Source organism: Corvus hawaiiensis, chromosome 2 (assembly GCF_020740725.1).
Source record: "Corvus hawaiiensis isolate bCorHaw1 chromosome 2, bCorHaw1.pri.cur, whole genome shotgun sequence".
NCBI lineage: Eukaryota > Metazoa > Chordata > Aves > Passeriformes > Corvidae > Corvus > Corvus hawaiiensis.
In genome coordinates this window covers 105398188-105419787 of record NC_063214.1, presented here as the reverse complement: position 1 = coordinate 105419787, position 21600 = coordinate 105398188, and the positions used below count along the sequence as shown (strand labels likewise).

The 21600-nt window shown below is 41.2% G+C and overlaps 1 protein-coding gene across 8 annotated transcripts in view; it reads right to left on the bottom strand.

The window, feature by feature from the left end:
- The window catches only part of GLRA2 (glycine receptor alpha 2), a 121765-nt gene that overhangs the window by 94863 nt on the left and 5302 nt on the right, over positions 1–21600 (bottom strand). For 5 of the 8 annotated variants that reach the window (XM_048286637.1, XM_048286660.1, XM_048286644.1 and 2 more), the window contains exon 3: positions 1488–1555. In XM_048286637.1, coding sequence (XP_048142594.1) covers positions 1488–1555 — 68 coding nt within the window. Of the gene's footprint in view, positions 1–1323; positions 1392–1487; positions 1556–21600 lie in introns of all 8 variants that reach the window. The other 3 variants (XM_048286611.1, XM_048286652.1, XM_048286629.1) reach the window with 1 other exon arrangement.

The following is a 21600-nucleotide window of genomic DNA, read 5'->3' as shown; positions in this document are numbered from 1 at the left end:
AGCAGAAGATTTGTGTTCCTATATTCCTTAAGCAGCACTTTCTGAAATGATGGCATGGATTACAATTGAATCTAAATTAATATTAAGCAAAATACATAAGCCAGGCTAAATATCTGCTTTTCCTTCATAAGACTTGCAAGGCAGTATCTATTCAATTTTATAAAAAACTAGGTTTTTTTGTTTACTTCACATGGGTACCAGGTTCATTTTTAATTACCAAGATCTCAATCCTACAGGAAGCCAAGCACCTTTATTGCCTCTGGCTTCAGCAAATCTAGAAGGACCTGGAGGCTGTGTAGGAATCTCTGAAAAACAGAGCTGTGAAACTGCATTGCAATTTCTTCAAAAGTGCCATAGATATGAGCACCTAACAATTATTATGGGTTTATCACATTATTATGATAAATCTGTTGAAAATATCTCTGTGGATTAACCCCCATAGTCAGCTGTATGTAGGCTTGAATAAAAAACTGATCTTTTTTTATTCATTTTTGAAAAAGATTAAAAAACTCAGCATCTTTTAAGATGGAATCAGAACTTTTTTTTCTTAGCAAATACTGAAAAAAGATAATAGACTGATAGACTTCTAGACTAAAAAAATAAAAAAAAAAGTTGGATGAAAACTTCAATTTGCTTTTTTTTTGTTTGATTTTGTTTATCCTAAATTTTGTCAATTTTTAAAATGAAAATCTGACTTCTTTTTTTTTTTTTTTGACTGTGTTCTTTACATTCAGTCAAAATACAAATTTCAGTCAGGTGGAATCCCATCATTTCCTAGTACTTATTTAACCTCAAAATACCTAAGTCTTATATGTTCTAGTCATTTGACTCAAATTTTACACTTACTTCTGTTACTGATGTGGCTGCTGTTCACAGAGATCTATCTCAGTTAAACAAGACCATTTTTCTGCAGCAGAAGATAATTCAGCATGTGGTGTAAAACACACTCAAATATGGTGCACTTGGCAGGAAGCCTCACAGCTGAGCTCCAGCCATTCCTCTGTCTCTCCAGAGCTAATAAAACCTGAAAAAGCAGGTTTGCACACACCTATATTTGCTGCCATCACAGTCACTACAGACTGTGGTGCAGTCCCTGTGTAGGTGTGTTTAGACTTGAAAGGTGAGTTTAATAATTTATATATCTCTTTATATATATATATATAATTATTTTATATGTATTTTATGTTATTTTATTTTTTTTATTCATCTTGTAGTTTTTTAGTAGCTTCATAACTTAGTAAATGTCCCCATGTCCTGAGCATCTCTATTCTACATCACATCCCACTCCTTCACAAGATGGCTTCAATGATCAGTCCCACTCACCATTGTAGTTTCTGCTATTGAACCAAAGCTGTTGATAAATATGTTGCAGGTAACATTTACAGGAGGACCTGCAAGTTGAACAATAAATAGAAAAATTGACAGGTTGTGTTCATGACATATATTAAGTATTGTTGTTCTCTTGCCAATGGCATCATAGCACTTACCATTGTGGTTTCTGTGACTGATCCAAAACTGTTGATAAAAATATTGCAAGTAACGTTTACTGGAGGACCTGTGGAATGCAATAAAAATGTTGCAATATACATTGAAACAAAAGTACAGATCCCTCAGCCTCCGTACAATCTGGTACAGATGTGGCTGAAAACAAGCAGAAAGTGAGTTTTCCCAAACAGATCACGTCAATTTTGATCAAAAGAGAAACATTATCAACACTAATTTATTTAACCTAGTTTCATTGGATGTAGTTATACAAACACACAGAACTACATCCTTGCATTTAGAGATTCACAAGAAAATTGAGGGCTTTTTTCTTATCCACAGTACCAGCGCAGAATATACTTTAGCACTGCAACCACTTGTCTCTCCCTTCCTCCAGGACTTAAAGTTGAAAGGCTATCTCTCCACATTTACTCCACTCTGTAGGCAGAGGTTTGCCACCGAAATTCCCAGCAAAGGATGCTTCACATTGACTCCAGTCCACAAGAAGCTCTTCGTGCACCTGAAGTGTCTGGCTTGCCATAACCAAATATTTTAGCAATATCTGTTCTGGCTTGAACAGATAGCTTTCATTAAATAGCTATTTGTATTCTCTTCCCTCCCACCACCTTTGCTGTTATTCAGCAGTCACTGACGTGTGGCAGAATGAATGGAGACTTAATATTTAATTGGTTGCCTATTAGCCTCCTTGATTTTTTAGGTGTGATGAAATAAACAGGGGTTCTCAACAGAATCAAAAAGGGTTAATGCTAAAGGCCTGAATTTCAGTGACACAGAAGTTGGTACAAGCATTGAGTAACAAGTACTTTCTTCTTTCTTTTACCATTATTATTTTTAATGACACCATATTCCGTATAAGTGAAAATAACGTCAGTGCAGAGAATATAGGTATCCCCATTTGTTTTATAATTTAGATCTGAAATTTATTTACAAAAGATGGAAACATTGTTACTTTCTTTTTTGAAAAATGGAAAAATAAACTAATGAGCCCAGTGAAACCCATTGTCAACTTCCTGAGTGTTAGACCACCCACCTTAAAGGAAACAATCATGTTGGTTTTGGGAATCAAAACATAACACTAACATGTTTTGAGGCTGTTAAATTCCAATGACGTGTGTTGTGCAACTCAGTTTTTTACAAGAATTGTTTTTAAACCACTTCCTTTTTGTCTTACAAGTGTGTTTTCATTTCCAGTACCAAGCCAAAACCAAGCCAAATAGTCTGCTATTCTCCCTCCATATTATCATTTTTGTTCCTTTGAATTGGCGGCATTTCTACTAGCTAGGCACCTTGAACAACGTATTTCTGTACATCCAGACATACGGAATCACTGTATCGTTGAAGCTGGGAGAAACCTCTGGAGATGACCCAGTCCCCCTAGTCCATCTTGTCCCAGAGCAGGATCAGCTAGAGAAGGTTTCTCAGGACTGTGCCACATCAGATTTGGAATATATCCAGAGATGGACACTCCACAGCTTCTCTAGGCAACCTGTGCCAGTGTGTGGTCACCCTCACAGCAAAATGCTTCTCTTATGTTTAGGTGGAATTTCATGTGTTTCAGCTTGTGTCCACTGCCTTTTGTCCTCTAACTAGGCACCACTGAGAAGAATCTGGCTCCCTTTTCTTTACTTACACCCCATCAGCTATTCATGCACATGGTTGAGATCCCCCAGACCCTTTTTTGCTCCAATGGCCTCAGCAATCTCAGCCTCTTCTTGTATGACAGATCCTCCAGTCTCTTAATTACCTTCATAACATTTTGCTGGACCTGTGGCAATAAGACCATGTCTCTCTCATACTGGGGAGCCCAGAGCTGGACTCAGCATTCCAGGCGTGTCTCACCACTTCTGAGCAGAGAAAAGGATCCCTTCCCTCAACCTGCTGGCCATGCTCTGCCTAATGCAGCCCAAGAGTCCATTGGCTGCCTTTGCTGAAGGGGCATGTTGCTGACTCATGTTCAGCTTTGTGTCCACCAGGACCCCCCATAGCCTTTTCTGCAAAGCTGCATTCCAGCTGGGCATCTCCCAGACTGTTCCTTCCAAGGTGCAGGACTGCATTCCCTTTGCTGAACATGGTGAGGTCCTGTTGGCCCGTTTCTGCAGCTTCTCCTGGTCCCTCTGAATATCAGGAAGCTCTCTAGGGCATCAACCATTCCTCCCGTCTTGTATCTCCTGCAAATTAGTTGAGGGCACACCATGTCCTATCATCCAGGTAATTAATGAAGATGTTAAACAGTACTGGCCCAGTACCGGTGCCTGTAGTACAACAGCAGTGACTGGCCACCAGCTGGACTTTGTGCTGCTGATCAAAACCCTTTGAGCATTGCCATTCAGTCAGTTTTCCATGCCCATTTATCTGGTTTGTTCCAAAAATTCCATGTTGTGAGAGACAGTGCCAAAAGCCCTGCTAAAGTTGAGATATACACTGCTCTGCCCTCATTCATGAAGCCTTTCAAGTCGTCATAGAATGCTATGAGCATTCCGAGGAATGATTTCCCCTTCAGAAATCCAGGTTGACTACCGCCAGTCATCTTCCTGTCCTTCACATCTGGAAATGGCTTCAAGAGGATTTGCTCCAGGCTTTGAGGTAAGGCTGGTCAGCCTGTAGCTCCTGTATTCTGCTCCTTGTCCTTCTTAGAGATAGGAGTGATGGGTTTTTTTCCACATGATTAGGAACCTCCTCCAGTTGCCAGGACCTTTTAAAGATAATTAAGAATGCAACCACTCAGCTTCCACGGCTATGCTAAGCACTTGTGGGTGTTTCCTATGTGGTCTCATAGACTTGTCTGTGTCCAGTTTGCCTAAGTGCTCTGTGGCCTAATTCTTCACCACTAAGCTTCTATTGATCTGGACTTTTTTACAGGTCTCAGTGGCATGGGATTCCTGAAGACCATTCTTGACGGTAAAAACTGTGGAGAAGGAGGCTCACAGCTGTTGTCCTGCAAAGCCATCATACGTGAGCATCACAGTTCCAGCTCCTGAGTGCCAGCAGAAACTAGCAAACATGCTGAACTACGTTAGGAAAACATGGCTTATGTATGTTAGGAAATACACTGCCACATCACAGACTGAAGTCCAGATGTGCATGAGTAGGTATATGCCAGAGCACTGTATCTTACAACAAAACAAATACCTCCCTCCATTCCCCTACCTAATTATAATGTCTTTTACTTGCCTTCTGCTGATAGATGTGGAGCACTATAAGAACTCAGTAAACTCAGTAAAAAAATGGAGAGATCAGGTTTGTTCAAGTTCCTCATGTGAGGAACTTGAATATAAATAAATTTATGGACCTGACTGGATACATCCCAGAGTCTTGAGGGAATTGACTGATGTAGTTGCCAGATCACTCTCTATGATATTTGAAAAACCATGGCCATCAGGTGAAGTTCTTGGTGACTGGCAAAAGGGAAGCAGTGCACCCATTTTTAAAAACAGGAGAAAAGGGGACCCTGAGAACTACTGACCTTTCAGCTTCACCTCTATGCCTGGGAAAATCATAGAACAAATCCTCCTAGGAGCTGTGCTAAGGCACATGGAGGACAGGGAGGTGATTTGGGACAGCCAGCACAGCTCCACCAAGGACACCTCTTGCCTGGCCTTCTGCAGTAGAGTGACTACATCAGTGGTCAAGGGAAGGGCTACAGATGTCATTTATCTGAACTTCTGTAAGGCCTTTGACACAATCACCCACAACATCTGCTCTGGAAATTGGAAAGGTATGTAAGGTTTGTTCAGCCTGGAGAAGAGAAGGTCCTAGGGACACTTTATTGTGTTTTTTTAATACTTAAAGCAGGCCTGTAAGAAAGATGGGAACTTTTTTTTTTTGTGGGCCATTCTGCAGTAGGACAAGGGGTAACAGTAAACTAAAACACACTTCATCCTGTAAGATTTTTCTAATCTAATAGTTCAATGAAAATGAAAGCATCAAACTTCTGTGAAGTATATCCAAGGTTTGAGAACACAATCTAAAAATCTTCAAAGGCAAAGGAAATAATTAATTAGACTTTACTGCCTAAAATCTAAAAAGAGTTGACATTACATATGAAAAATTAAGCGAAGTATATTTTATAACTAAATCCTTTTCTCCCCCTAGTTTTTCTTTTGTCACTTCCAATGTAACAAAGTAACAGTCCAGGTGCCTTTCAGGCACATTCAAGATAATCAAAGTGTTCTTTGAGTCATAACGAAAATGTTTCTTGAAAGGACTCTGGCAAAAAAACACCAAACCAAGCCCAAACCAGGCAGCTAATGCTCAAATCAACCAGAAAGTACATGTCTGGTATTCTGATAAACAGCTAAGATATCGCTTCTGTTCCCTGCAGCTCCCTTTCCCCTGCTTCCCCAGAGGGGCTGCTGCTGCCAGTCAACAGGACTCTGATACACTGCCTTCTTGAAAAACCCTGACATTATAATGTATCACACACCTCCTGTGACTTCGGGGCACTTAACACTTACAGAAAGTCCCTGGCACTCATCTGCTCACCTTACCCATGAGAAAACTGAATATACAGAATATTGCCCCCAATTTGCTGCGGCATATTGCCTCAAAACTCCAGTGCCCAAGGTGTCTGTGATCTTATTGCCATCTGGCTAGAGCAAATCCTTTCCTTAGTAGCTGCCAGAGGGGGTGAATCCATCCCAATGCATGGAAGAGTCCCCACATGGAATGATGAGTGCTGAAAGAATATATTTGAGCCCCGTCCAGATCCTAACTCCAGCCTCTGCTGAATATTCTTCAGTATTGATAGTGCACAGTCACAAATCTTGCTTCATTTGGTACATTCTTGAGAAGATTTACTTGTACTCTTTCAATGGAGATTATCCTAACTGCAACTAATCATATCTGTATCCTCAAGTTCATCCCAACTCTTGTCTTTTTTGGTGTAGAGTTTCCAGGTTGCAGCTGGCAGCCTTTTCTCTTCACATTAATTCCAACCATATAGCTAAACTGTCCTTAGTGGGAAGGGAATATTATAATGATACAGGAGATTTAAAATTATACCTGTGCACTTGCCAATTTTCTTTGATATATGTATTTATTAAGGGATTTTGTAAGGCAAACTAAAATACAGTACACACAGAGAACTAGACATGTGGAAGCAAAAATAAAAGATAATGAGGCAGAACCACCTTATGGAATGACAGTGGAAATATTGACAAGATATTTACAGATCTGTGAGGAATCTTGTATCATTTTCTATACGTAGTATATTCTACTCTACCTTCTCACTTTGATCCTTGTGCCAATGCAGAGTTTTTTCCCACTATCTCAAATGGTTTATTTTGTATATACAGAGGAGGAAGATGAGCCAAACCTCCTTTCTCCCCTGACCATGGAGAGCAGGATAATCAAGACTATTTGAAAAGACTAAAATCAATCCCACCTGAGTGTGGAGATAGATCAGTAATCCAGGAACAGGACCAAGGGGCTAAGTGGGGAGGCAGTGGTCCCACCAGAGACTGAGAATCCCTTTGTCTGTGGGACAGGGATTTATGTCACAACTCAAACAAGAGAGGTGATCAAAATGTGGATGATGGCAGAACAAAGACCCACATGCTGATGTGAGCACCAGTGACACAAATCCTAGGACAGCAGAGAAGGATAGAGGATCTTTTTGGAGATCGTTTTTTAAATGCGAGTTCTGGAGACAGCTGGGGTTTTGGAAATCATTTCTCCCCAACCAAACTGAACAACCTCCAACATCATCGGAGTCCTCATGAGACCTGAAACAAAGCTAACCCCTATGGAGGCCCCTGCTTCTGCAGCTGCAGTACTACAGGTGCCTAAATTACCACTTCAAGAGCTTGCCAAGGCACTGCAGGCACATCCCTGTAAGGCAGATGAGGATAAACTGCTGCTGGGACACCTCAGCTGGCCATGGTCATTAGACAGGGACAAGTTGTTCACCATCCTAGCTCCTTCTCTGCTCAGAGTGTAGCACACAGGATAAAGCCTGGAGAAGTGGTATCAAAGGCAGCTCAGCCAGTCCTGTGGCCAGTGACCATGGGTATTGGGCCAGTGAGACAAAGGTGACTTTGATGCACTGAAAAACTTCCTCTGAGACACAGGGATACTGCAGCTACTCCAGAAGAAGTGCAGCTGCACACTCTTTTTCAAGGGCCCATATAATGTGTAGTCCAAACTCTGATGAGAAAATTCACATGATTTAACAAGTTTGCTTAAGGTTCTAGTAAGAAATAAGGAGGCAGACCATAGGTAGCCTTTTTTGCAAGAACCTAGGTAAGATTTCTCTCTTTCCCTATCATTTTGCCTTTGGGCAAAACCAATCTTTTCCTCTATTTAAACATCAGCATCTCATTAGAGTCTTAACAGCTCAGTCACAGGAGGCAAAATTAATGGCACCAGGACAACATAGTTACCCTAAGGCTTACAAATCAAGGTGAAATTTTTTTGTTGGGTAGTGATTCCTTTTGTCTATGAGGTTGTCTTTCTATGGGATTTCTGTCAAGTTCATCGCCCTGACTGCCTAAGTATAATCATGCTCAGTAAACAGAGAATTCCTTCTTCCTTAGAAGTGTTCAACACAATCCAATGTGGATTATTAAGCCTATGTCACTTATTATTAATTCATTATAATAATACCTACTAAATAAACAAACAAACCTCCAAATTTTAAAAAACCAACAAACAAAAAACAACAACAACAAGAAAAACCCAACCCAAACCAAAAAATCTGTAAGGGCAGAGGTTTCAAAAAATGCAGTAATTGTATGGTACTTTGCACTGATTCAATTTGCTAGTAAAACCAAATAAAGACGAAATTATTCTTCTGCTTCATCAAGCTAAAACCAACATCCTCTGAAAGTTCATCTGTCATATATAATAACTTAGCATGCCGAGAATACCATTTGTCCTGGTAGGAATATGGCAATGATTTTGGGTGCTTACTGTTGCATTCAACCCTCAGAGTCGTATTCTTTGTAATCAATATATATTTATGATCAACAGCCTAAGGCTAAGAGCCACAAAAGCACTTAGAGAACCAGAGAAAAACCTGAAGAGATCTTTAGGTGTCTAAAATCTTTTTAGGACTCTCATTCCCATCGATATGACTCAGTCCAAGAATTACCAAGTGTCTGAGAAATACGTGTGAGCAATACCACTTATGAAAATGGTATCTTTCAGACTGGGGGAGACACAACATGCCCTACCCATAGAAGGTGAGATACAGAGGCAGTTCTGGATGGAATCAGCAGGAGAGCATGACAGATAGCAGAAAGTACAATTTTTCCCTAGTTCCAGCTGCCTGTTTCCAGAAGTGCACAAATATACCTGAACAAAATAACAAAAAGAGAACTCTTACATCAAGATTTAAGCTGCTTCCCTTCACTTACTTGAGAAGGCATCTGAGCAAGTATGTGGCCTTATGAGATGACCTGGATGTAAAAAGGGCATGTAATATTTCAGAACTGAAAGCTCTCCTTCAGCAAAATACCACTGAGGCCTCCCAAGACAAGTACTCCAGTGATTGTCAGGTCCAGGTGATTACAGGAAGAGTCACAGAAAGAAAATTCTCTGGAGTAAGTACTGCTAAAGCCATCTCTCTATATATATACATTGACACAGTTTGAACTCAAACAGTGAATAGTCAATTCCTGAACTGGTATGTGAGTTTTCAGCTGTGGGACTATTGCTGAATGTAACAGGAGTCATGCCGGTAAAATCCTATCAACATTTCAAGGAAGGAGAATCCCTGCTAAGATGCACTTTTTTGTGCCTTAAAGCTCTTGTGAAAATTGTTGGATTGGCATGCTTCACATTCAGTGAATGCTTTTGTCCATAGACCCGGTTCTGGAAGAGAAAGGTAAGTCACACTCTACAAAGCCTCCTCAGTTCTGCACTTGGCATTACAGGATAGGCCATATGAAGTGTTCATTCTTCCCTGACTTTCTGCTGAGGCTGATAACAGAAATATACATTACTGTCAGCTCTGGCTTACAGTGGGTATATCCACATAGGTAATCTAACAGGCACTGAACAAGAACAATTTTTGGGCACTATTTCATCTCGCTCACACTATTTCTCACAAACCAGGAGGTCAGAAAAGAAAAGCCCTTTAAACAGTTGACATGCTCCTGATTTACCCAGCTAACTTGAGCTAGTCTACAAAGAATATATAGCCATAGCAGTCACAACGGATTGTACAAATGTGCTAGAGCTGTCTTTCATGTAGGTAGTTTGAGGGATGGTACCAATGTAGTTATGGCAGGCTGGAATTCACTGGAGGCCATTAACCTCAGACATTATAGCTTGTGCTGAGCTCTATATCATAGCAGTGCTGTGCAGTGCATCTCTGAGCAAATCACTTGAAAGCTCACTCAGATATTTCTACACAACCCTCAGCAACACTTGTGACTGGGTGCAGCCAGTCCCAGAGCTAAAGTCTTCCATGTGCAAATGAAACTGTGGAAGTAAGTCTAAAAAACAGTGAATCAGAAATCTTACATCTGGAAATTTCCCATTGGAACTACAAGATTGAATGCAGTTATTTAGAATTTATGTCAACTTTGAGAATATTCAAATCAATCTTTTAATCTTTCATATGTCTATCAAATTGTTTTTCTTTCTCTGAGCTTTCCACTTGTCTTGGGGTGACTTTATGATGTGTATCCCATGTCACTGCCCTATGCCCAGAAATTAATTTTGTGCCTTTCCATGCCTTTAAACTGAGCAAAATTTCTTCAAAGCAGTTTGCAGTTTGTTATCATGTTCCAAGGACACAGGGATAAAAAGCAGTCTGCATTTCAGCAGCGGCAGGAGAGAGAGAGCAGAGGGAAACACCCGGCTTGTTCTCTTTTCCAGCCAGCTTTTCGGCCAGTTGTTTTTTCAGCTCCTTTGCCTCCAGAGAGTTGAACTTTGTTTTCCTGGGACTCTGATTTTTTCCTTTCTTCTCTGCTGGGCTGCTTCAACATCAGAATGCATCGGGAGGACTTTCCACTGAGCACAGAGGGCCTGGCCCTTGGCCAAGTCCCAGCTCCGAGGAGAAGGGAGACCAAAAGGGAGGATTCTAATATTTCCCAGGTTTTTTCTCCACAGCGAGAGATTTTATTATTTAGCATTATTTTCCTTTTCCCATGTGTTTATTAAATAAATAGTTTTTATCTCTTTCACTTTCCTTCGAGGAAAATTTATTTTTCCCAAACCTGGTTGGGGGGGAGGGGTGCTTGTGACCTGCCTTCTCTCAGAGGATATATTTCTAAATTTGGCCAAACCGGCAGCACACTAATCTTTCAAATTTCCAAGTCATGACAAGCATCTCTTCGCAAGGCATCTCTTTTTAAAGTTTTCCTTGTTCCAATGCAATAGAGCAATGGATAGTATTTGGGCAAATGGAATTGTTTGCTTTTCCTTTGACATTAAAAGATCCAGACCCCTATTTCTCTTCTTATCACAAAACAGTGTGAAGTGTCTCTCAGCCTCTCGGAGAGCAGGTAGCAGAGATGCTCCTCACACCTGATCCTGAGAAACTGCTCAGTTGCCCTGCATTAATGAAAACAGAGCTCTTCCCTGCTCATTGGCATGTGAACTGTATAACGTATGCAGAGGCCTGGGACACTCCTGAATGTGGTTAAATAAAAGATGGTATTACATCTACAGTCATGAAATCTGCACTCCAGCATAGGGTCAGACAAACTCCTTCTGGGTAATCTTATTAATAATGTTTTATGAAACCAGAGTAGCCAATTCATCCAAGAGACTGCATGGAACCACAAGATATAAATATGTTCACTGAAAAGAGAAGGCAAGAGGGAAGATCTACTTAATGAAAAAAAAAAGAAAGAAAAGTATTAATAATAATTTTAAAATGTTGTTACCAGCCTAGGTTTCTATTTTCAGTCAGAATGAACTGATTACTTTTTCTTGGCATACTCATTTCAAAATATTTCTTTAAAAAGGAATGTTACTTTGTTCATTTCTCTCTAAATATGTCTTACTTTGTTCTTTGTAATTCTGATCTTGTGTTGCAGAAATTAATGGAAGCTCAGCTATAAGTGTCAATAACTATAGTCTCAAATACAGGGCTTAGACAATACCTATCTCTGTGGCCACAGAAAGGACTCAGAATCGATTTTAACTTCTTTCTTGTTCCTCTGAGCCTCAGAAAGTCACTTTATTTCACAATTCTGCCAGCTTTTTCTCCATAATGTTCCTTGTTTTACTGTCTGAAGCCATATGCAAGACTTGAATTATAAAAGCAGCTTGGGTGACTAATATTAGAGAGCAGACATTGATTTATGGCTGATATGGAATTATACACCAAATGATACATGGGACAGAGGTGAACAATGTGATTTAAACAGATAGGATGGTTCAGTGATACGGACAAATGACAACAGAAATAATCAGGAGCTGGTATAAATGTCAATCAGCAACAGATCAAAGACACTGACCCAAACACCCACCACATCTTGCACTAACAAAATAAAATTTTCCTTTTATTTTTAAGTATTTCCCATTTTTTTACCTCCTTACAATTCAACTCATTTCCACACAATGTATTCAGAAGATTATTTTGAAATTAATTCCTCCATACTGACTCTCATCTTCAATACTCCCATCAGTTGATCTGTTGCTTAACTGAGCCTCCTATCCCTCTCCCTCACACATCTCCTTTCCTTTTGGAAACCTCCTATCTGGTCTCCCACATCCTAAATACAAAAAATGATCTATGTTTTTACTGCAAGGCATCCTTAAGGTACTTCTTGGGTGTCTTTCAGAAGCATTTTTTTCTGTCATCAGTTCTTCATAGATATAAAACGACTGGAAGAATGGGAGGGGAATGAGAACTCTTTGCCAGCCTAAAAAATAAGCATCTTATAAATTGACTGCCTTACTTTTTATCAATACCAAACCTGCTCTTTGATGCAGAATGCTCACTGCATTGCTGTGAGGAGCCCCACACAGCTTTCACATAGGCTGAGGTCTCTGCTGACTTAAACCATGCTTCAGGGTCAGGGCATGTGATCTTCTTCTGGCTTCTACCACCGACAGTCATGCTGAGCAGAAGTCTTCTACGAAGTCATCCAAATGAGACTATGTCCACACTAAGAAACTTCTTGACCTGAATTGAATCTATCCCTAATTATTTTTAACTTTGATAAGTCAAACTTATATTTTATTTTTGAAAAAGGAGCTAAAATCTGGTTTTAACAGATTGTGTATGCTTTACCTCACATAAAACACACCTCAGAAGTGTGACAAAACCAAAACTCTCAGGGGTATGAAGCCAAAGAGTGCAAAAGTATTCACAGGAGCACAGAGCCAAAGAGCTGAAAAATTCTCCCAGATGCTTATTTTCAGATGTTTCCTATAAGCAGACTGGCCAAAGGCTTTTAACACCTCAGAGTACTCCATCTGATGGGATATCACTGTATGAAAAGGAAAATTTCTGCAGTCTGAAACTTATGTAGAGTGAACACATCTTCATTTTTATTTTAACATGAGGGAGAGTATGCACATGTGTTTATGCACAGGCAACAGGCAAATTCACAAAAGAAAAAAAAAGGAGTTTTTGCATATGCTCCTGCTTTCGCACCGTGCACGTAATTTGCATCTCTTCAAGAACTGATTTAAATTGCAGTGTGAGAGTTTATAGCAGCATTCTGAGCAAGCTGTTCTGTTGTTTTATTTATTATTTAGGACTAATTCTTTATCAGACATAGTAAACAGTGCAAGAAGAAATAGCAATTCTGATACGATAGTTTCATAGGCTGAGACATGGACATAAAAACAACACACATTGGGAATGTAGTCATTAGAGACAGTCTAACATGATGAGTATCAGTCCGGTAAATTTTAATCCTAGGTTTTCCCTGACTAATTATGTCAGTTTAAGGAAAGCATTTAGCCTTTTCTCAGATATATTTCCCCAAGGACAAAAGCAAGGGAGATAACCTGTAGTTGTGTTCCTGGGGTGGAGGAGCAATGAGTTTGTTCATGCAGTATGCATCAATTGAGCGTTGGTTACCATTGTTTAAGGGAGAGCGCTCACAATTCAGCTAGTCACAGATGTGCCCAGTTGCTGCTCTGCAGCCCTGGGCTTTGGAGACACAGAAACACACAGGTAGAGGTTATTAGCTTTTGGAGAAGAGCATCATTCTGCTACGGTGCTTCCACAGACAGCCCACTGTTTGCTACAGCCAAGGAAATCTCAGCCCCATGGCAGGCAGGAATTGTAGTGGCTGATGCTTTGGTGCAGATTACCCAGGCCCTTGTGGAGGAACCATGTGGTCCATGGGCAGAACATGATTGTTCAGCACAGCGGGGTTCCACCTGCAGAGAGCAAGTAATCTGCAATGGGCTCTTTGTGCACCCTCCTGAGACTGTGATTACAGCAGGGCTGAGGTACCTCCTTCAGGATCCACTGCTCAGACCACTCTGCACCAGATCAACGTACACTGAAAAATCAGTTAAGATTTTCATTCTTTCCTTCTAAAACACAATCAGTTTTGTGGCAAATAACAAAGTATTGAGATATTTCGTGAAGAAAGGGTCCTTTCTAAGAGCTTCTATGCCTGTCTCAGATTGAAGGGATGCTGACTTGCATCTCTTAGACTACAAGGCTGTGATTTCTTAGAAAATGGGGTGGGATATCTCTCACTGTCTCTTATTCAGGGTAAGTGGGATTCATCCTAAAGTGCAGCTATGGTCACTGCTAAAAATACTTCTATCTTAGTGGTCAGGGCAATTATCAGGAAATGTGAGAGAAGTGCTGTTTCTCAAACCCTGTCCTTACAACACTTTCTGTAACAGTCATATCAGCTGCCCCTAAGGTGTACTGGCTACAACAGGCACTTCTGTGCATCTCATCAAAGTGGTCAAGAGTAAAGGCAAGCAGCTACACTGAAAGTTTGAAAAGTCATGTTCCCTTTGCATTTTTTCCCTGGCTTAGTCAAGTTTGAATTCTTTGCTTCAAAATAGACCTCTCAGAATCATTTATCCTCCTTTGGATCAGATAGAGAACTCTTTAAGCTGAGGAAAAACTATCACAGCAAGGTCCTATGCTGGTCAGCAGCAGTGCGCTGCGACCTTCCTAGAGAGAGTGTCCTGCAAGGAACAACTCTTCCAGGGGCAGTGGCCGGCCTCCCTGGGCAGCAGGTGATTCCAGCAAGTGTAGCAACTTCTCAGCTGTAAGTGATATCAGCTCTTGTGATTCAGCTCTTTGTGAAATCCCCCAAGGCAAACTCGGGGACAGAGAGACAGGAGCCTCATTTGGCAGCTCCACAGAGGTGGCTTTTATTATCCAGCAGCCCCTGTGAAGAGAAGGCCAGGGACAAATACTCCCTGGTCAGGGGCAGAAACAGGGGCTTTTTATGGGAAAGGCAGGGGGTGGGGTAGAAACCAATTAGCCAACTGGGTACAGGCTATTACCACATAGAAACAAGGCATGCTGGGGGTGGTTCACTTTGTCACCATGACCTGAGGAAGGTTGCTTATCCCTGGGGAGAGTCTTTTTGCCTTCAGGCCTCTCTCCTCCATGGGAGTGCAGAGGGCTCTTGTGCCAAGGGCTCACAGCCCTCCACAGAAAATTGGAGCAAAAAATCTTCTGTGTATTGCAGAGGAAGGCAGGCCACCCAGAGAGGGGTGGCAGTGTGGCATGTTAAGTGATTACAGATCCACAGAGAGAGGAATCTTTTTCCTGTGGAATATAAGGCCGGCTTTGAGATGCCTGGTCCATATAGGGAGACGGAGGTGGAGCAGTGCCTCATCAGAGAGTTTGAATTTGGGTTAGGAGAGAGGTGGGTGCTCAGTGAAGCAGACTGGAGCAGTTCTTAGCACACTTGAGAGCAAAACTGAGAGAATCTTAGGAACTTTAAGTAAAACAGTAATGCACTGCCAAGTGTTACAAAGCAGGTGGATCAGAGATTTCCAGGGAGGGGGCATGGGGGTTCAAATTCCACCGAAGTCCTCTTTTAAATGCTTTCTTCTTTTACTGAATCATGAAGTGCTAACACATAGTTGATGCATCAGGAGTAATGATTATGTCTTCATTCCCTGGTAATACTTGAGAATTGCTGGTAGTTGGCACAGTTCAAATAAGCCACTAGGCTGCTCTTATTTAACTCTCATAAGTAACTGAATGACTGGCAAATTACACTTCTCTCTCATGTACTGTACTGCTTAGATCTTGCACAGTTTCCAGTATCAGAGCCTTTATATTTCTGCAAATTTAGAAATTTAATCATGGACTTGGTGTTTATGACATTGTCAGGTCACTATTTATGCCATACATTGTGCACCCTTCATCTTAGAGTTTTGCCAGACCCTGTACCACCCTGTCTGCATCATCTGAGGGGCTCCTCTCTGCAGACTGAAAATCACACATGTCTGTGAAAGACTGTGAAATGCATATTTGGAAGCTGAACTGTCAAACATACATTTTCTGATGACTTAATCAGAGATTTATATGGACCCACAGCCCACGGCCAAACACCCAAGAACCCCCCCAGCACACACAGAGGGAGTGGAGCAGTAATGTGGAAGAATGGAACTTTGAACCAGCAAGGACCTGCAGGAGGAAGAGACTTCCCCTGGAGGCTGAGGTGCCCTCACAGAACCACTTCACTGCTCTGGAAAGTGGAGAGGAAAGACCTGTCAGATCAGGATTGTTGCTGGAACTGAGCAAGGCAGCTCCATCTGCTCCCTGTGTAACGACCTGTGCAGCTAAGAAAAGGTGACAGTGGTGACTCTTCCACGAGGTATGGAGGGAGGCACCTGTGTGCTCTCAAGAGAGGTGAGCTGCTTACCCTCATACAGCCCACTATTATCCACTGCTGCTGGTTCACGTGGGCACCAGTGGCACAGCCAGGAGCAGCCTGAGGAGTATCAGGAAAGATTAGAGAGCCCTGAGCATGGTGATAAGGGACTCTGGAGTGCAGGATGCTCTTTCATCAATCCTGCTAGAATTGCAGTCAACAGCTCAATGTCCCAGTCCAACAGCTCATGTCAGTATTGGGACTGGTGCTGCTTAACACCTTTGTCAGTGACATGGACAGTGGGACTGAGTGCGCCCTCAGCAAGTGTTCTCATGACACCCAGCTGTGTGGTGTGGTCGACACACTGGAGGGAAGGGATGCCATCCAGACGGTCCTTGGGAGGCTTGAGAGGTGGACTTGTGTGAACCTCATGAAGTTTAATGAGCCCAAATGAAAGGTCTTGTATGTGGGGCAATGCCAAACACCAGTACAGGCTGGGCAGAGAATGGATTGAAAACAGCCCTGAGGACAAAGACTTGGACATGACCCAGCTCACAGCCCGAAAGCCAAACCAGCCAAAAGGCTGCATGAAAAGCAGTGTGGGCAGCAGGGAGAGGGAGAGGACTGTCCTCCTTTGCTCTACTCTCAAGAGACCCCACCTGAGATACTGCATCCTGCTCTGGCACCCTCAGCACAGGAAAGACATGGGTTTGTTGCAACAGGTCCTAAGAAGGGCCACAAAAATTATCAGAGGGATGGAGCACCTCTTCTATGAGGACAGACTGAGAGAGTTGGGGCTGTTCATCCTGGAGAAGAGAAGGCTCTGCGGAGACCTTACAGCAGCCTTCCAGCCTACCTAAAGTGAGCCTACATGAAAGCTTGAGAGGGGCATTTTACAAGAGATAATGTCTTTAAACTCAAAGAGAGTAGGTTTAGGTCAGATATTAGAAAGAAATTCTTTTTGTGAGGTGGTGAGACACTGGAACAGGTTGTCCAGAGAAGTTGTGGATGACCTATGCCTGGATGTTCTCAAGGCCAGGTTGGCCTGAGATCTAAGTAATCTTGTCTAGTGGAAGGTGTCCATTCCTGTGGCAGGGGGTTGGAACTAGATGTTCTTTAAAGTCCCATTCCAACCCAAACCACTGTAGGATTCTATGGAAATCTATAGAGGAAAAAAATAAGCAGGCTTTAACTGCATAGAAAATTTAAGTGTGAACATGACACTGGATGTGATAAACACATTACACTTAAATTAGAATATGATCAAAACAATAGCATTTCCTTCTTTGATATCAAAGGTCTTTAGCTCTGCTTTGACATTTGTTTCTCATAAATCCCCTTTGCAGTTAATGCAGCAGCTGAATAATGATCCATGACAACAGCCAAATCTATTGATATCTCTTAAATAATTGGTTCTGAATAAAGGCAACACACCAATACAATATGGATGACTGTGGCTAAACATTTATATATAAAAGAAGACCTGGACAGATCCTCAGCTTGGATGCCAGGCAGCATTATTTAGTTTGTGCTTTACACTGCTGCATGCTCACAGCCTTTCTGGCTTGCCTTGGAATCAGCTGGCTGCGGGAAGCTCAGAAAGAGATCCAGGAAATGAACAAACAGCCAAGCAGCGTAGATAATCACGGGTGCCTTGAGCCTGCTGTCTGGCCCCATTTGTCTAGTAGCCTAGACATAACCTAAGTAGCCATGGAACTCATCCAGCCTATTCATGTTCTGAGAAAGAACCTGAAATTAAAGTGAGAGGAAGAAGTGCAAGGTTCATAGCCCTTTTTTTCCCCCTAGCAGTTTTAAAAGAAACACAATTAAAAGGATACTTCTGCCGAAAATGTGCATACCTATGGCAGAGACTGAGCATCATTTCCTTAGCCTCATTTTTGCAGTTGAAGAAAAATAAACCAAAACCAAATAAACCCCATGTCCTGCAGGTAAGTATCCTCGTGCAGCATCTTACTGTGCAATGAGATGTGTGTACACAGCTTTATCTGGAAACAGTGTAAGTTTTAGATCTTTCAAGACAGAAAAGAAACCAGAGGCTTACCTTCCTAATAATATATGCTTGGACATCTTAAGCAACTATATTTAGGGAGTGCAATGGTCTGGCCAGAAATGAAAACTGGCCCAGTAGTCTCCCTTCTCCGATAATGAATCTTCATCCCATGCTCTGAAACTTGAATGCATCAACAATGTGCCCTTTCTTACTACACTCTGCTCTGCCTGAACAGGATTTGAGTCTCCATTGGACTTGGCCCTTTGAGCCTTTGAACTTGGCCCTTTGTGAAGAAGAGCCCAGTACAGGATATTCACCACATCTGGCTTCATGGCCAGTAATTATTACCACCTGAAGTGTAGTGGGAAGTTTGTTAACCACTAGAGAACAAATTGCTACAGTCCCACAGCTTATCTTTGGTATGCTTTTCAACTTTTATATGTCTAGATTAAAGTCAACTTTTTGCAGACTCTTACCACATGCATAGAAACTGCTTTTATTTATTAAGCTTGATGCCATTATTTTCACCCTGAAATGTCATTCAGAGTTTTCTATTCACGTTTCTTAAGCATTTCATTACTGGTCAACTCAGGGGCCAAATAAGTAAGCAATGGGTTTGAACATATGGGAAAACCTGATCCTTGCTGCCAAGGAGTTAAAGTATTAAAGTGCATAAGCCGTTTCCTGTAACAGTTGTCAGGCTAATTTTCAGTAAATTACTTAGTCCATGTGTTTATTATTCAGATATAAACCCACAGACTCAGCATGAAAATGGCATTACACTGCTGTAATCACAGACTAATCTTTTAGCACTAGGGCCCTACACCCCCAAAATGCATCACTAACAAAACAGTAGCTTATGAGCAAGTTAATTCACACTGTATTGCACCATCCAGTCATGAGGGTAACATTAATAGGCACTGTTGCTGCACACCTCCACGTAATTCCATAAAAATCAGAATACTCCTTAGTAAATAATGATACAATGGGAAAAGATTGAATTTAAAACATAGAATGAAATTCAATACAAAGAAAATCATCTTCATTGCAAATATTTTCCATACCTGATAACACTTCTGCAGCTCTTGGTGACCAGCTCCCCTGCTCTGTGCCCAGTGCATGACAGCCAGCCTATTACTTAAAGTATTTGGCATAAGGGACATAGCAGCGCCTATAGATAATGGGGTTTTTTTTCCTATCTGATAATTCTAGATTATGTTTAGATTTTGAGTGGTATTAGATGATGAAAGTGTTTTAGAAAGTCGAAATAATTTAGTAACCTCTGAAGATCAACACCTGCTAGGAAATGTTAAATTCAAGTTGGCTTTCCATTAGCCCCACATCTCATATTGTGATTCAGTTTTAGATTGATCCCTCATATCATGGCATTACATGGAGTGCTCTTGAGCCTGAGCTGAATGTACACTAAGCTAAGATACCACTTCACCATCCCTGGTTTCTAGCAATGAGAAAGCACATTCTTGGCTAGTTTCATAACACAGGTACCCTAGGCTGCTGTTTCTGAGGTTTATTTCACTTTGAAAGCAAAGTGAGCACTGGAGAAAGTAAAAGACTGATTCTCTTGGGTTTTACCATTAAAAAATAGAAAAGTAATATTAATAAAGTAAAAATGCATCATGCAAGCCTCACCTTTTATTATTTTACAGAAACCATGCTCAACTGATGTCATAATTGAAGAAGAAACTGCAAATCAACTCATAGGACCATGAGCATACATTTGCTGTTAACAGAAAGACTCTCAGGGACTTCAGTTAGTACTGGATCGCAGTCTTCATATTTACATTTAAAAGTATTCCCCTCTGTATCCTTACACAAATTATTAGCCTATTCAAACTCAATGAAAGGTAAGTGGAAGATGAAAAAGTATGCTTTAAATATCTGACAGAGGGTGATTAAAGAAGGGCAATTTTGAGAGCTGTCACTCTGGCACTTCCTTCTGGCTTTTCAGAAGGCTTTTTTATCAGGGGGATATCCCCTCTTAGTTTCTGGTAATTTTGTATCCAACCACTTGGTGAATCAAAAAGAAAAAGAAATATGTTCCTCTGAATTCAAATGAATGTACAAGACAGAATAATACAGAAGAGAAAGTATCTTTCATTATACAGTGCTTCTGGAAAAAAACCAAGCACAAAACCAAAAAGAAAACCACACACAAAACAATCACAACCAAAAAACCCCTGTTGTTGATGTCTAAATGTTTATATATTCACCTGTTGCTCTCCCACTATCTTCCTAAATTTTTTAATTTGCAAGAACAAGATAGGAAAAAGCAGTCACTAATGATGAAATGCTTTATCTGGATAAAACACCTTGTTCCAGTAAGTAGCATTTTCCTCTCTCTTTAGAGCGCACAGCCTTTATTTCAAAAATTAATCTAATAGCTGTTGTTTTCCAGTAATTCAAACTAGTCATAAAAGTATATTTAATTATTGTATAATCAGTGGCATAGGATAAATGTGTTCTACTCAGTTGCATTTCCATGAAATCAGACTTTTCTGACACTTTAAAATGCCTGTAGTGGACTCAGAAAAAGCTGTGTAACTGGTCTAAAGCAGAAAAAGCTAGATGAATGCACTAGTAGAATCAGAGAATCACAGAATAAACTGAGTTGGAAGAGACCATCGGGATCATCAAGCCCAACTCCTGGTCCTGCACAGGACACCCCAAGAGTCACACCATGTGCCCAAGAGCACTGTCCAAATGCTTCTTGAACTCTGTCAGGCTTGGTGCCGTGACCGCTTCCCTGGGGAGCCTGTTCCAGCACCCAACTACACTTTGGGTGAAAAATCTTTTTCTAATACTGAACCTAAACCTCAGGGGAGGTTTTGGTTCACACAGCTTCAGGCCATTCCCACAGGTCCTGTCACCGTCAGTCACCACAGAGAAGAGATCAGTGTCTGCCCCTCCGCTTCCCCTCATGGGGATGTTGAAGACCACAATGAGGTCTCCCCTCAGTCTCCTCCAGGCTGAACAGAACAAGTGACCTCAGCCACTCCTCAAACGGCTGCCCCTCAAGACCCTACGAGGAGAAGCTGAATAATGGCACAACTATCTTGATTCACAATGTCTTCTGAAACATGGTAAACAAATATTATCCCCAGACTAATATCAAAGCCAGATAGAAGATCCCTAGTTTAAACCATTGCTCCAGTGGCCTCTTTCATGATAAAAAGTTCTTTCCTTAAAATACGGAAAGTGTTATGAATCAGGTACTCATTCAGCATTTCATACATTCTTCCATTTATTTGATTTAGAATATCAGTATTGTACAATAGGCCTTACCCCCAAAATTATCTCAAACATATTTATGAATGTTAAAAACTGAAACAATTTATTATGGACACAGTA